This window comes from Rhineura floridana, chromosome 12, assembly GCF_030035675.1.
Source record: "Rhineura floridana isolate rRhiFlo1 chromosome 12, rRhiFlo1.hap2, whole genome shotgun sequence".
In the NCBI taxonomy this organism is placed as follows: Eukaryota; Metazoa; Chordata; class Lepidosauria; order Squamata; family Rhineuridae; genus Rhineura; species Rhineura floridana.
This window is the reverse complement of record NC_084491.1, coordinates 11,746,027-11,762,878: the sequence shown is the minus strand read 5'-3', so window position 1 is coordinate 11,762,878 and position 16,852 is coordinate 11,746,027. Positions and strand designations below refer to the sequence as shown.

At 44.9% G+C, this 16,852-nt stretch overlaps 1 protein-coding gene across 10 annotated transcripts in view; it reads right to left on the bottom strand.

The window, feature by feature from the left end:
- Nucleotides 1-1,134: 1,134 nt before the first annotated feature.
- FGFR1 (fibroblast growth factor receptor 1) overlaps nt 1,135-16,852 on the bottom strand; it is a 126,040-nt gene continuing 110,322 nt past the window's right edge. For all 10 annotated transcript variants that reach the window (XM_061592556.1, XM_061592560.1, XM_061592552.1 and 7 more), the window contains 5 exons: nt 15,267-15,389; nt 11,100-11,170; nt 7,765-7,902; nt 2,987-3,092; nt 1,135-2,444 (listed from right to left, as the gene is read on the bottom strand). In XM_061592556.1, coding sequence (XP_061448540.1) covers nt 2,268-2,444; nt 2,987-3,092; nt 7,765-7,902; nt 11,100-11,170; nt 15,267-15,389 — 615 coding nt within the window. In that variant the 3' untranslated portion in view covers nt 1,135-2,267. The remainder of the gene's footprint in view (nt 2,445-2,986; nt 3,093-7,764; nt 7,903-11,099; nt 11,171-15,266; nt 15,390-16,852) is intronic.

The window sequence follows — 16,852 nt, the reverse complement described above, 5'->3', positions numbered from 1 at the left end:
CACAACAGGACTTTGCCCCATAAATCTGTTCTGGGAGTTCACCAGAGCATATTTGGGGAGGGTATGAGGCATGCACAGGGCAAGGCAAGGGTGAACACCAATGCTCAAGCACTGTTGGGACACTTACTTAGCGCTGTACTGGATACAAACCAATGCTGCTGGCTGTTTGGAGAAGACCCAAATAAGGCTTTAGGGCCAAAATAGATGTAGATGTACTGCCCTCAAGTCGATTCCGACTTACGGCGACCCTATGAATAGGGTTTTCATGAGGCTGAGAGGCAGTGACTTGCCCAAGATCACTCAGTGAGCTTCATGGCTGTGTGGGGATTTGAACCGTAGTCTCACAGGTCGTAGTCCAGCACCTTAACCACTACACCACACTGGTTCTCTGGGCCAAAATAGCCACTGGAAAAAAGGTGCTAGAAAATTAAAATACTGACCATTTGGCTATGTTGCTCCTATGCATAAAAAAAGACAGAAAAGAGAACCAAAAAGGAGACTGTATGTTGACTCATCTTGTATGGACATGCAAGTCTCCACGGCTCATTTTAAGGCACTCACGGAGCTCCTCTTTGGCACTGCCCAAAGAGGGGAAAGGTTCACTTGACCAAAATGACAAATTGGTGCTGAGAGCCTGGAGCAGGATCCGAGGCAGCTCTTGAGCTGGTCTTGCTCTTAGTTCCATGTTGCCAAAGCCTGTCAAGAATCAGCTGGGAGCAGCTTGCTCTGGCAACGTCAGTTTCCACCCCCTAAAAGGGCAAGAGCCGTTTGTATGTTCAAAACACTCACACACAAAATCCACTGATAAGACTGGAAAAAGGGGTCCCCCTTCTCATTGGGCTGGGCTAGCTTCTCATCCCCATTGTGAGCCAAGATTCTCAACCCAGCAACTGAACTATTATTGGCACACTCCTTTCTTGCACCAACATGGTAAAATGAATGTTTTCCATCTGGGCATCAAATCCAAAGGCTGCTCAGAGTTCCTCAGTGGGTAGAGAGGGGGCCAGAGCAGAAATTAATGGTCAGGTAGGAAGGGGGAACAGACGAAAGGGAGGCGGATATAATTTCACGACAACAACTTTCTAAAATTCATCAATGTTACCGAGAAAAATCACCATTTAATATAACTCTATATAAAACTGAAGCAGCAGCAATTTTTATTGAAGTACCTAATTTAGAACATAATTTAAAAACAAAAAAACCAGCAAATGTAGCAAAATATATGATTTGTTTTTATAGCAACTGATACCTACCAGCCACTAGTAACTTACTACCAAAGTGATATTATCTCTGGTAACAGCCATTTAAAAAAAAAAAAAGACAAGTAAATATATAATTAATATTTATACATTTTGCAGCTATGTACATAAGATGTTTGTCTTTAATCTTCCAAGCACTGGCTTCATTTGGCTGCATCCTGTATGTTTTAATGTCAAGTGCTGTGAAGATGTGCAATATTGTTTGTACCTGGTCGTTTTCCGAGTTTGGTCAGCAAAGAACAAATCAAGGCTGCCAACCCTATGCACATTTTGCCTGGGAGGAAGCCCCATGTGAATAGTGGGACTTGCTCCCTGTATGGACATGTGTATGATTGCGCTGTACTGGAATTAGGAAGCTATCACAGGTGTGGATTCCAGGCTGGTACCATAGACGATAGGCACTCAAACCACAGATGCTGCTGCTTGTCTGAACTTAAGATGTTCCAGTTTACAGCTGAATCAAGAGTGTCCTGGGGCCAGAGGCTTTGCACCTCAGCTCTGCTGTTAGCTTATTGAGCTGTCAGAAGTTCGGTTGCTTGGATTTGGAAGTAAGAGAGCAGAAAATGATCCCTCCTCTTCAAAGGAATGTTATTCTCTCCAGAATCCTTTTCAGAGAAGGGACAACATGTTGCTGTCTATGCACTGGCACTTGGGTCAGCTTTTTTGTTTAGTCACTGGCCAAAAAGGGGGGGGGGATCATAGTTCAACTTTAATCCATAGGAAATATTAACGCAGATTCCCTACAAATATCTCTTCCAGAGATCGAGGGCTTGCGATAATGGCAGCTTTGAGAAGATGGTGGTGTGAGTTTGGTTATTCAACATGGAGTCTCCACAGTTCATTAATACAACAGCTAAAAGGTGACTGATGGCTGCCCCAAGTGGCTCTCTACCACCAGTCCAGCTGGAAGGGAAGTGCGCACACATACGCACGAGCATCACTCACACACACACACACCACGCTTGAACGCACAGAGGGTTCGCAAACTTCCCGACAGAAGTTGCAATATCAGCACCTTTTGAGTCCGCCATTGGCAAGCTGAGGTGGGTGCTTGGGAAGGCATGGCTCATCAAGAAGGGGATCGTGGGAAAACACAGAGTCCTCTCCAGAAGAGCAGGTTGAGCTGCGGGTGTCTGGAAAACTGGGAGAATACTGGTCCAGGGGCATGGAAAGGTCCAGGTATTCCTAGAGGGAATGAAAGAAACATGAGGGCTATTTATTTATTTATTGTATTTATATACCGCCCCATAGCCGAAGCTCTCTGGGCGGTTTACAGTATTGTTTTTAGGGGAAGCTTAAGGGCTAGCTTTTCATACTGTCCCAGGAATTGGAGCCCAGAAGACAGAGGAATGGAGCCATAAAGAGACAAATGTCCATGAAAGAGCCCCAGAGAGTGAGACTGGCCTAAAAGCTACACTGAGCCAGTTCAACCTGAATTTCTCCATCCCCAGAGAAAAGTAGGCTTACTGCAAAGAAGGCACCAAAATAGAGTCTGCTCCAGTGAACCTCTCCAGTGTAGCCATCAACCCTAGGCCCCAAAGTCAGAAAGAAGATCCAGAAGGCACCAAAAACCAGGGATTCCAAGGATGCTGTTCCATGCAAGGGTTAAGCTTTGAACCAATGGTTCAGTTAGAAACAAGCAGAGAGCTCCTCGCAGCCTCACAGAAAGACAGAATGACACTCTCCAAAATGGAGGAGTGTGGTCTTCAGAAGAAGGCATCTTTTACCTGGTTAGAAGTCATGGCCACAATCCTGTCTAAGTCTTCTACCAGCTGCTTAAATGTGGGTCTCTGGGAGGGAACAGCATGCCAGCAATCTCGCATCATCATGTACCTGGGCAGAGAGGACAATGAATGAAAGCATGTCCCAGGCAACACAGAACCCAAAAGAGAGAGACAGATCAAAAGCCACATCAGTAGCATGAGGAAGGAAGATGTCTAGGAATCCTCAGTGCCATGCCTAGAGCATATATTTCTCAATGGTACAGACTGTAGGACTCCTGGGTGAAGGACCGGATAGCTTCCAGGTCTGTACAGCATTCCACACGGTTTTGTTGCTGTACAGATATTAAGGCCTCATGAATGAAAACCCAGCAGCTTTCACTGAATGTTGAGATTAGCGGATCCTGCATTTAAAAAAAAATGGTATTCTATTCACAAAGGAAGAAAATGAGAATGCGAGTTAGATTCTATTTACGGTTAAAAACCAGATAAACTTTCTGGTGTTCTGGTTCATAGGAGGGGTGTGGAGAGAGGGATGAGAGTTACAATCTGCACAGCCCTCGATAACTTGCCTCATGCTGCCCCACCTGTGTTACTACCCCCAGCATTCCATGCATCACAATCTCCCCTTCTGCCTCTATCCTACTGGGTCAGCTCTAGGTCCTTGAGGGCCTCTGGGTAGAATACCATCAGGCCCTCTGCTTCTGATCAGGCAGGGTCCTGCTCAAAAAGTGAGAACCTGTTCCAGTGTCCCCAGCTCTAATGGTGCAGGAACTTAGGAAGCGGGTTCTCACTTCACTGGACCCATGAACTGCTGGGGTTTTCCTCTATTCCTCTTCAACAGACACACAACGGAATTCAGATTTGTGCAGCCGCCACCCCCTTCGATTTTGCAACAAGGACCTATTTTATAAATCTTCTAGTATATGCAACTTCAGTTACTTATTCCAATAGCAGAATTTGATGATGAAGCATGTTTAGCATAGAGTTTCAGAACACCCAACCGAACATGGGACAAACCCATGCAACTGGGGAAAATAGTGAAACTTTTATTTTCCTATGTTATAAACAGATTCAAGAAAAGCAACAGATTCTGTCAAAGCCGTGAATGCTAAATGGAACCTCTGGGTACAGAGGCAGTAGATGGCAGAATATCAGGTTCTGTGAGTAGGCAGCAGGACAAGGCCATCACTCTCAGGTCCTCTCATCACTCTGCTTGGATGCCAGGGGTGGGGAAGTCCTGGCCCAAAGGAGGAGAAGGTCCTCTAGAACTCCTAGGGCCACCAGCTGTTTAGGGAACCAACTGAGAGGGAACAAGCCCTTGAAGTAGTGCAAAACTTCTGCAAGAGCTCCTTCCTCTGCAAGAAGATCAAAGCAAAGTGGGAAATGTCTCAACAAAGAAGTAGTCTTGTATTCCTTGCTTATATGGAAAAAGTGTCCATGCATTTTGTAATGGCATGCATGCAATTTTCAGGATGCCAACTGTATTTTGAAATCGTAGGCTGTAGGTCACTTGTGAACTGATGTTATTTGCATTCTTTTGGTGGGATTACAGAGTTCTTTTTGCTTTTTGTAGGATCAGGACAGGTAAAGGATGTTAGAAAGCTTTTTCTTTCTTTTTTCTTTCTTACAAACTTTGTAAAACAAGAAGTCCAGAGAGAATGGAGGGTGAAACTTGAGTGGAGTTACTAACAATAAATGCCAGTTTCCTGGGAAATAAGCTCTGTGCATGCATGTGTGTTTGTGTTAAGGATGTGTGATAAAATGTTGGTCTGACACCACCCACTAATGGAATGTGGCCCCAAAGGCTTTCCACCCAGGTGATGTGGCCCTTCCCTCAAAAAAGGTTCTCCACTCTTTGTGTAGCCAACTTTCCAGAGGCATCTGGTTGGCCACTTTTGGAAAACCACATGCTCACTGACATGGACTTCATGAACAGGATGCTCAGTGAGAAAGCACTTCTTCACATAGCACAGAGGTAAGCTATAGAATTTGCTCCCACAGGACGCAGTGATGGCCACCACTTGATGGCTGTCAAACTGGATTAGACAAATACGTGGAGGATAAGGCTATCATGGCTACTAGCCATGATGGCTATGCTCTGCCTCCATAGTTCTTCTGAGTACCAGTTGCTGGAAATGTTAGGCAGGGAGAGTGCTCCTGTGCTGAGGTCTTGCTTTTGGGATTCCCAGTGGGATCCGACTGGCCTTGGTGAGAGCAGGATGCTGGACTAGATGGGCCACTGGCCTGATCCAGCAGGCTCTTCTTATGTTTCTTACTCAAACCCAGCAGGGCTTCTCTTCTTAACCAATGCAGCATGACCATTTAACATGATCACTGCTATTCCTTAACACAGTCTTCTCCAATCTCATGGCCTCCAAATGTTTTGGACAGCAATTTGTGCTGGCTGGAGCTAATGGGCATGTAGTCCAAAGCATCTGGAGGGCACCAGGTTGGCCAAGGCTACCCTAACACATATAACTATCAATCTCTCTGGGTAACCTTGGCCCAGTCATAGTGTCTCAGCCTAATGTACCTCACGGGGTTGTTGTGAAGATAAAATGGAGAGGAAGAGAACCATGTAAGCCATCTTGAGCTCCTTGGAGGAAAGGTGCAATATAAATGGAACAAACAAATTTGCAAAATGGTTTATGATCTTTATTGCTCACCGATTGCTTTTAAACTACTGAAAATAAATGCACACTGTTTGTTAATTGTTGGTTGTTGCTTTTTATAAATACGAGTCAAAATAATCAACAACTATTTGCTGATGAAGATTTTCCAGTGTTAAAGGTAAGTATAATTTCTGCTATTAGCTTGTAGACTAATGATAAAGGAGTGCATGTATGATGGTAATTTAATATGAAGCAGGTTGTTACACTGATGAGGCTTGGACCCTTTGGTAGGCTTTCTGTGCATGCCAACCAAGGAAAATGCAATGCCAAAAATGTGTTTATTTGAGCTTGCAGTGATGGTAGTTGGTTACACTTTGTGTGAGCTGCTTTCTTAGCGCTGAGCACCAACCCTTCTCATTAAAAGGCAGAGGAGGGGAGAGGGGAGGACAGAATCTCTTGACAATGGCCACTGGCAGGGTTGGCTAGGACAACGTGGGAAGGGACCGAGGTTCTTTCAAGAGAAAAGACTGAGTTAGTCCCCAATGAAGCAGCCTTACTCTGGGTCAGTTTGGGTTACTGTCCTGCTGAGAAAAACAAAAATAAAAAGGAGAGGAAGTCTTTGTTTATTATCATGCAGAGCTTTCAGCAGGGCTGGGAAAATAATGCTGAACTCCTGCCAGTCACTATAATATGCATCTGCCAGTCAGCGGGAGGTTCTGTTATGTTGTGCCAGGCTGCTGAGCTTGACAGGACTCAACATGGGCTCTGCTGCAAGCTTGGCAATGAACAAAACTTCTCAGGGGACTTCATATTATCGAAACAGGCTGACCTTGGGATGCAGAGCAGCAACTGGACAGAGACCGTTGGGTTCAGAGCACCCCTCTTCCCGCCTGCAAAGATAATCTACCAAGGCTCTGTTCCATATGCCCTCTCAATGGAAAGTTCAAATATTTGGAGTAGAGACTTCACAGCTATAGCCCCAAGGCTGTGGAATGGCCTCTTAGAAGAAGAGGAATTGCTAAATTAACAGTTCTCTTGACTTGTTTTGGTGGGAGGGGGGCAGAGAGAGAAGCATGAAGCTTGTTTGCTTAGCATTTGGGATGGAGGATAAGGATATCAACAGTACCTAGTTATAACGGACAGGATCAAAAGCACTGGCTATGGAGCTCATGTCTTGCTTGTGGGCTTCTAAAGGCATCTGGTTGGTTGCTGTGAGAAGTAGGGGATCGCATCCAATGCTAATCCTACTCAGAGTAGACCCATTCTGCCCCCAAATCCTGCCCTGATGGCACCAATGTTCCAGAAGGTTCCACTTCGGCAATCTGTTCACAGATATCCTCTGGCCAGCTCAAAGTGGCAATAGCCTTTGAGCCAGGAAGGAGTTAAGAGCTGTAGGGATGGCAATGTTTGTGCAGTTCTCTCTTCCCTCCTCCCCACATGAACAGTTCGTTGGCTGCATATTGTGCTTTCAACACTTTAAAAACCAAAGTCCTTGGGGAAGTGAGGTTAATTGTTAAACCACTCTGGGAACTGGAGCTCTGTGAGGGGAATAGGGGTCTCCTAATTACTCTCAGCACCCTTAAAAAACTACAGCTCCCAGGATTCTTTGGAGGAAGGCATGACTGTTTAAAGTGGTATGAAACTGCTTTAAATGCATAGTACAGATGGGGCCTGAAAATTATTATAGTATTTATTAAATTTATATCTTGCCCTTCCTCCCAGTAGGAGCCCAGGGCGGCAACCAAAAACACTAAAAACACTCTAAATCATCATAAAACAGACATTAAAATATATTGAAACAAACCATATTTCAAAACATATTAAAATAAATCTTTAAAAAGCTTTAAAAAATCTCAAAAAGCAATTCCAGCACAGACGCAGACTGGGATAGGTCTCTACTTAAAAGGCTTGTTGAAAGAGGAAGGTCTTCAGCAGGCGTCGAAAAGATAACAGAGATGGCACCTGCCTAATATTTAAGGGGAGGGAATCCCAAAGGGAAGGTGCCACTACACTAAAGGTCCGCTTCCTACGTTGTACCTGAAAGTGGGGCCTGAAAGTGCACTGTCTCCCCTCCTTGCCAGATACCAATAGAATTCCCATGATTTGAAAGCTGGACATGCCGCCTGCCCTCCTCTCTGCCCCCCAAAAGAGCCAGGAGGAGACACTCACAGTTCATTGGTACAATTGCTGGGCTTGTCCATTCGATGCCCCTCTTTCAGCAGCTTGAAGAGCTCCTCCACTGGCACTCCTGGGTATGGCGATCCACCCAGTGTGAAGATCTCCCACAGCAGAACGCCGAAGGACCATCTGACCCAAGGGCAAAGACACCATGTGTTAAAATGTTAATTGCTCTCTCTCTCTCTCTGCCCAGGTCATCTAGTGAGCTTCCTGGAGGAGTGATGATTTGAACCCTGGTCTCCCAGGTCCTAGTCTGACATTCTAAGCAAAGGGTAGCCAATGTGGTTCCCTCCAGATGTTACTGGGCTACAGTTCCCATCATCCCTGACTACTGGGCATGGTGGGTGGGACTGATGGGAGTTGGAGTCAAACAATGGGTTGGTATTCAGCTAAGTCCTACTCAGAGTAGACCCACTGAAACTAATGAACCTAAGCTAGTCATGTCCATTAACTTCACTCGGTCTACTCTGAGTAAGACTAGTGCTGAATCCCATCCCAAATCTGGAGGGCGCCATGTTGGCTACCTCTGCTCTAACCAATGGGGCTCTCAACATCATCTATCTGATAGAAAAGCACAACACCAAATTCAGATATGACACATATTCAGCTGTGTGGCATAACAGTCTGCCTCAGCTTCTCCACCATTGACCTCCCTCTTAAGAGCACGAGGGAAGGAGGGAGTTACATTAAGATGCCAGGACACACTTGTTCTCCAAATCATCTCATGAAGGTTCCGTTCCGCCCCTTTAGTGGAACTAAAAGTTCTCCATATATGGCAGTTTTGTTTGGGCTTTAGCTTTTTATTTTAAAAAATCTGTATTTTAAAAAACTGTTTTTCTCAACTATGTTTTCCCTGTCCTCACAGTGCTATTTCTTCATGGTTTTTATCCTTTAAATTACAATGTTTTAAATGGAATAGTTTTATTGTACTGCGAGCTGCTTCAAGGACTTGGCTCAGCAATACGACATGTGAGAAGGGTCTTGGAATTGTCATTGATCGCAAGCTGAATATGAGCCAACAGTGCGATGTGGCTGCAAAAAAGGCAAATGCTATATTAGACTGCATTAAGAGAAGTATAGTTTCCAAATTGCATGAAGTATTAGTTCCCCTCTATTCAGCACTGCTTAGGCCTCATCTTGAGTACTGCATCCAGTTCTGGTTTCCGCACTTCAAGAAGGATGCCGACAAACTGGAACAGGTTCAGAGGAGGGCAACAAGGATGATCAGGGGACTGGAAACCAAGCCCTATGAGGAGAGACTGAAAGAACTGGGCATGTTTAGCCTGGAGAAGAGAAGACTGAGGGGAGATATGATAGCACTCTTCAAGAAAGGTTGTCACATAGAGAAGGGCTGGGACTTCTCGATCGTCCCAGAGTGCAGGACATGGAATAATGGGCTCAAGTTGCAGGAAGCCAGATTTCGACTGGACATCAGGAAAAACTTCCTAACTGTTAGAGCAGCCTTTCCCAACCAGTGTGCCTCCAATGTTGTTGGACCACAACTCCCATCAGCCTCAGCCAGCATTGCCAATGGTCAGGAAGATGGGAGTTGTGGTCCAACAACATCTGAAGGCACACTGGTTGGGAAAGGCTGTGTTAGAGCCATACGACAATGGAACCAATTATCTAGAAGGGTTGTGGGCTCTCTGACACTGTAGGCATTCAAGAGGCAGTTGGGCAGCCATCTGTCAGGAATGCTTCAATTTGGATTCCTGCATTGCGCAGGGGGTTGGACTTGATGGCCTTATAGGCCCCTTCCAACTCTACTATTCTATGATTCTATGACTTTGGGTTTCATGTGTGTCAAATAATGGGATATAAATTGCATCGATGAAGTCAGGGCTGGCCCTACCATTAGGCAGAAGGAGAAAGCTGCCTTAGGCAGCAGATTTTGAGGGGCAAAAAATGGGCAGAGCTGTGTGTGCCCCCTAAGCTTGCTTGTTGCCCTCAGGTGCAGCGGAGAATGCTTTGAAGTAAGTTTAAAGTGTCATTCCAGATGACTTCTCTATGTATAACTGAGCTCTGTGTGTGTGTGTGTGTGTGTGTGTGTGTGTGTGTGTGTGTGTGTGTGTGTGTGTGTGTGTGAGTGAGAGAGAGAGAGAGAGAGAGAGAGAGAGAGAGAGAGAGAGAGAGAGAGAGAGAGAACCATTTTGTTCTTTGCCCCAGGCAGCAAAATGTCTTGGCCTGGCTCTGAATAAAGCTAAATAGTGCAAAGCACATTGCAAATTCAGTGCTGTGTACATGGTGGGAATCATAGCAGAAATGTAAACAGGTTGTGCTTGTTTGGCTTGAGAAAAAAATAACCCTGCTGGATTAGAACAAGAAGCCTATGACCCCAGCATCTGTTTCCAACAACAGCCAACCAGATGTTACCAGATGTTTCCAGATAGCCCACAAGGAAAGCACGAAGGAAACAGCCTTCCCCGAGAGGATTGCCTGGGGGTACCCCAACACCTGATATCTAGTGGTAGACTACCTATGTACATGGAGGATCTAGATAGCTTCATTCCTATGAGAGAGCTATGTGTTCATTCATAAGTCTGTCTCACTTCTGCCTTAATCTGAATTTTTAAAAACATCTGCACAAATACTCGTTTTGAATGTGCTTCCTCACCAAAGCATTTCTAAACATAGAAATACCCTTTATGAACCAGTATAATCCATTTAAAAAAAAAGGTATTCTTGTGGAAGTGAAATGAACGTTATTTTCAACAAACAGAAGAAGTGGGAGTTTGGATTAGCATAAGACTGGAATTGGCAGCAGGATTCAGACAAACAAACCTCTCTGCCAAATAACACACAGACTGAAAACCCTGTTCCTGCTTGTAAGAATGAGCATTTCATTAAGCTAAGATGAATTACAGACTAGCAACAATAATAGCATTATTTATTATGCTGTTTCACCTTTGGGAATCTTATCCAACATACCAGGCCTAATTGAAGATGCCAGAAGGTTAAAGAGGCTACTATCTGCATACAAAAGGGAGGGAAATCAGACAAGCAGGGCCCTAAGCAAAGATGCCCGCCAAGGAAGAGCCATAACCATAATGACTCATCAAGGAGTGGGATTGGAGCTCAGCTGCAAATACAGTGGCACCAAAGGCTTAGCAGATGACAGTTGAAGGCAAAAACCGGGCGGTTTGTACGGAGAAAGTCTTTGCCTCAATTCCTGGCATCTCCAGTCTGAGAAAGGATCTCATGGAAGCTGGACTGGGGGGAAATCTTTGCCTTAGAGCCACAGCCAGTTACATTAGACACTATAAGCTAGATGAATCAATGCCTGGCTTACTTTAGGTTCATATACCAATAGCAAAAAAGATACTCACACGTCACTCTGATGGGTGTATATCCTGTCAAACAAAGCCTCAGGGGCCATCCACTTGACCGGCAAGCGACCCTAGAAAATAGGAAAGACCAGGATGTCAGCCCAAAGCCACACAGAAGAGAGGAGAGTAAGGGAGAGGTTAATTGATTTACTATTGATAAGTTTGCTGCCATGGGCTCCTTTGGAGGAAGGGCAGGATAATAAATAATGCTATTATTATTGTTAGTCTCTTGCTACCCGAAGGTCTCCAAGCACCTCACAACACTTAAAAATATAAATAAATACATTATACCATAGAACAAAAACAACCCTGTAAGAGCCACAGGAAGCTTTGGCAGCACATTAATGACAAACAAACAATTATAAGGGGAGAGACAACACAATACAGAGGTGCTGCATTGCTTTGAATTTAGCAGAGTGCTTCAGGTCTGCTCTGTTTTGCAAACTTGTCCCACTACTCTATTATTAGAGTACACTGATTATACTTAGGGGATATAGTTGACTGTTAGTTTCCAGGATAGGAAGGAAACTTCCCCCAGGCTACAAGTGTCTGGAGATCCAGGAAGACTTTTCAGTTTTCCCTGAAGCATGTGGTTTGTCTCACTTGCTTGAGTCATCTGAAGCTATTTTTCATTTCATTTTCATTTTATTAAATTTATATACCGCCCATAGCCGAAGCTCCCTGGGCAGTTCACAACAATCAACATAAAATACAATAAAATACAATGAAACACATATTTAAAACAGTCTTTAAAAGCTTAAAATTTAAAGTTTAAAAACAAACATTTTTACACATACTAAAATGCCTGGGAAAAGAGGAAAGTTTTAACCTGGCGCCGAAAAGATAGTAATGTCGGCGCCAGGCGTACCTCGTCAGGAAGACTATTCCATAATTTGGGGGCCGCCACTGAGAAGGCCCTCTTTCTTGTCGCCACCCTCCAAGCCTCCCTCTGAGTAGGCACCCGGAGGAGGGTCTTCGATGCTGAGCATAGCGTACGGGTAGGTTCATATCGGGAGAGGCGTTCCATCAGGTATCGTGGTCCCACGCCGTATAAGGCTTTATAGGTTAAAACCAGCACCTTGAACCGGGCCCGGAAACATATAGGCAGCCAATGCAAGCGGGCCAGAATCGGTGTTATATGTTCGGACCGCCTGGTCCCCGTTATCAATCTGGCTGCTGCATTTTGCACGAGCTGCAGTTTCCGAACCGTCTTCAAAGGCAGCCCCACATAGAGCACATTGCAGTAATCTAGTTTAGAGGTTACCAGAGCATGGACAACTGAAGTGAGGTCATCCCTATCCAGATAGGGGTGAAGTTGGGCCACCAAACGAAGTTGGTAAAAGGCACTCCGTGCCACCAAGGCTACTTGATCCTCAAGTGACAGTGAAGGTTCTAAAAGAACTCCCAAACTACGAACCTGCTCCTTCAGGGGGAGTGTAACCCCATCCAGAACAGGTTGAACATCCACCATCCGGTCGGGAGAACCTCCCACTAACAGCATCTCGGTCTATGGGATCTGCAGGTTATTTCCATATTCAGAATTAGATCCAGAATAAGTTTATTTTCTCATACTGCTAGGCCATAACAGAACAATACAAAAAAAAATGAACACTTCTAACCTCCCCCCAAAAACAACCATGTGTACAGCTAAAAAAAGGGGGTACAAGCTGCAAAGGCACAGGAGGCAATGGCTACTTCCACACTGGACTGTGGAACAGCCACAGTTTATATTCCCCTTTCATGTTTTCCACTGTTCAACGTCGACATCTTCTTTTTTGGAGAGGAGAAAAATCTGACTTGTTTGTAACTCAAAAGGAATAGCTGTGCAATTTCCTCTGGTGCAGATGACCTATCACACTGCTATCCTGGTCTAGAATATGAACCTTTGACCCCCCCAGATGTTGCTGAAAAATAGCTTCTATCAGTCCTAACAAGCATGACGGATGGCCAGGGATGATGGCAGTTGTAATTCTGCAACATCTGAAGGGCCAAAGGTTCCCCACACTTGATCTAGTGTCTTCTAACCATTTCCCTCTCTATAGTCTGTCTTTCCTCTCTAGGAATTAGCAATCACTTCAACCCTTCCTTTTCTAAACAACTTTACCTTTACATTCTTTTTATCTGCTCTTCTCCTCCCCCCACTCCGCAACTACAGTGGGAGAAGAATCACGTTTGGAAGTGCAGTGTTGGGAGAGGGAATATTTAACGCTTCTCCCCCCCCCCCAATAGTCTCAGCCAAAAAGGCCTCCTTCCAACATTTGGGGGCTGGGGAAAGGAGGACTGCTGACTTGGCTACAGAATGTTAAAAATACAGAAACAGAATTGCTATGCCATTTAGATTTATTAGTTGTTTGTTACCCAAAGGTATACAAGCAACTGAGCAACTTCCAGCTTAAAGCAGAACAACAATGATTTGGTGCTGCTACATTGTCTATTTCTGGAAGTACCCAATGTTTTATTTTGACTAGTTCTGTTGGCTAGCAAAAAATTGATATTTAACTCTTGTTTCCGTATACATATGACATTACAAGAAACATGGTAAGCTCCCCATAACACCTTAATTATGTATACAGTGTTTCAAAAGGAATCAGATCAACTATGCAATATTCAAAAGGGTATCTACTGAAACAGAAGAAGCGCTGGTGCTTTCTTAAATGATACTTAAGATAAAAAACCTCCTTCCATAATCATTAATCAATTTAAACATGTAACACTACAGGGCAGCCCTTCCCATCAGATTGCATGAATACATCTTTCAATCCACTTTAATATTGTGCTTCTGGCTGAACGCCAGCCAAGTATGCATGAGAAAACCCATGAGATTTAATTAAAGCATTATGTTCTCTAGCACAAAGTATTTCCTTTAGAGATGCATTTTGAAACTTGGTCCTGAATTTCAATTAATTGATCCAAAATGGGTCACCAGTGTGGTGTCTATGGGTGCCATGGTACCCTTGAGGTTTGCTCCATGAAGCCTCTGTCCCCTTGGTCCTAAGTGATGGGGGTGGTTTCTTTTTTCTCCCTTGACAAATATACGCCGTTGAAGGGGGAAGGAGGAAAAGCAGTAGCATAGCAGCAGGTTCCCTTCATGACAGTCACACCATGCCCTTTCACAGCAACCCTCCTTTTCCACTTTCCCTCGTCTCCCTTGCTCTCCCTGTCATCTCACAAGTCCACACTCCACTACAACAGATGTCCCCAGGAGCCAATCAGCATAAAAGGGAGGCTGTGTGTTAGCTACTGAGAAGAATCTTCTCAGTGACTGACTCACCTCTTTTCACTCTAATTGGCTCCCATCAGCTCCATGGACTCCTTGGGAAGCCACAAAACTGGATTTTCCACCCAGCTTTGGTTTCTTACCGCTACCTGGGACTTGCAGAAGCAAAATAAATTAAAGCTAATGTACATGCATTTTCTTAACATGTATAACTTATATAGAATTTAGTTTTTCTTAACAAATAATTGTGTGTGTTTAAATTGGAGTGGGGAACCTCTGGCCCACAGTCCAGATTTGGTACATCAGGACTCCCCATTCAACCTATATCAGCCAAGCCCCACTCTTATCTGTCCTACAACTGATGTAATACATGGAATCAAGTTTGGGGCAGGAAAGTGTGGAGCACTGCCTGTACAGCTCCTAGGGCAATGTTTCACAAGTGCGCAACCAACAGCTGATTGTCAGGCATTTGGGAAGCCCTGTGGAAAGTGCTGCATGCTGACAGGTGTCAATCATCTCATGTCATTATGACATGACCACCTGCCAAAGTTGGTGCGTGGGAGGTGGGGGCAGATAAAGAGGTTCTTCACCCCTGATTTATATGGAGAGGGAAGGAGAGGCCCACACATCTCACCTTCCCTCCGGGGAGCTAAAAGCATACAGTAGCCCTCTTCAGGCATTCCTCTCTCCTGATTGACATTGCATAGGGGAGGAAGTGGGGATGAGTATGCAATGTTAATTGCATGGAGGAAGAAAAACCTGAAAAGGACTGATCTACTATCCAGGCACTGGCCAGTCCCAGACCTCCTTAGGTTCAGAAAGGTTTCTGCATTGCACCAAATGCAAATATGAGATAACTACACATTTTCTGCAAAGAATACACACTGGCTGTGTTACGTGGTAATCATAGCTCAGAATGACTGACTCCTTCTCCTGGATATGCCACTCACATTTGTTGTCTTCTTATAGTAATCTATGTGATGAATGTCTCGAGCCAGGCCAAAATCAGCAATCTTCATCACACTGTCTTCAGTCACCAACACATTCCTGGCAGCCAGATCTCGGTGGATGCACTAAGGATAAGACACAGATTGTTAGAGACCTCCAAGAATGAAACAGCCCAGGAAGGCCGTGGCATATTCCTCACTGTAGGAATTGTAGTGCAGGCTGAAGTGCAGGCTGAAAATAAAGTATTGGGCATAATAGAAAAAAAGGAAAGTTCTGTGCCAAGATAACCTGCAGCCTGTATTTATGATGGAAACCAAGCAAATATGAATGACTTCTCTTACGCAAGGGACTACTCAGGTCCCAGCAGCCTTACATAACTCCTCGTCATGAGGGAAAGAAACTCACTTTTCAGAAATTTGAACACTGAGGGTTGTATCCAATGTAGCACCAAGTTAAAGTCACTTAGCAGTATACTTGTTCTGCTGGCAAAGTGTTTTCCTCCAGTGGAACGTTGTTCAAGAGAATGCATACGCAGCTTAATAGTAACTTTGCAGCACGATAGACTGCACAGTCTGTTGCACAATGAATTTCTACTAGCTGTTATTGCACTGGATTCCCGTTGCACAATATTAAAACTCACTGTTGAGCTAGTGGACAGAGAACGTTGGCAACAGCCTTGATGCTCTTGAGAAGCTGCACTTGCTGCCCAATTACTTCATTACGCATTTTTGTTTGCACTTCAATAGAACTCTGCATACAAGTTATAAATCCAATCAAATAATAAGCAAATTTCAATCCATTTCAATCAGGTTTCAGGCCCGGTTTTGGCACGGAGACGGCCTTGGTCGCCCTGTACGATGACCTTTGTCGGGAGAAAGACAGAGGGAGTGTAACTCTGTTAATTCTCCTTGATCTCTCAGCAGCTTTTGATACCATCAACCATGGTATCCTTCTGGGGAGGCTTGCGGATTTGGGAGTTGGAGGTACTGCTTGGCGGTGGTTCCGCTCCTATCTTGCAGGCCGTCTCCAGAAAGTGGTGCTTGGGGAGCACTACTCGATGCCCTGGGCGCTTCAATATGGAGTTCCGCAGGGATCAGTTCTGTCCCCCATGCTCTTTAACATCTATATGAAGCCGTTGGGTGCGGTCATTAGGAGTTTTGGAGTGCGTTCTCATCAGTATGCTGATGATACGCAGCTCTACTTCTCCTTTTCATCTTCCTCAGGTGAGGCCGTCAAGGTGCTAAACCGATGCCTGGCCGCGATAATGGACTGGATGAGAGCGAACAAATTGAAACTCAATCCAGACAAGACTGAGATGCTGTTAGTAAATGGATCCCCTGACCAGATGGATGTTCGACCTGTTCTGGATGAGGTTACACTCCCCTTGAAGGATCAAGTGCGCAGCTTGGGAGTCCTTTTGGACCTGTCCTTGTCACTTGAGGCGCAGGTGGCCTCAGTGGCACGGAGTGCTTTTTGCCAACTTAGGCTGGTGGCCCAGCTACGCCCATATCTGGACAGGGAACATCTTACTTCAGTTGTTCATGCTCTGGTAACCTCAAAATTGGACTACTGCAATGCACTATACGTG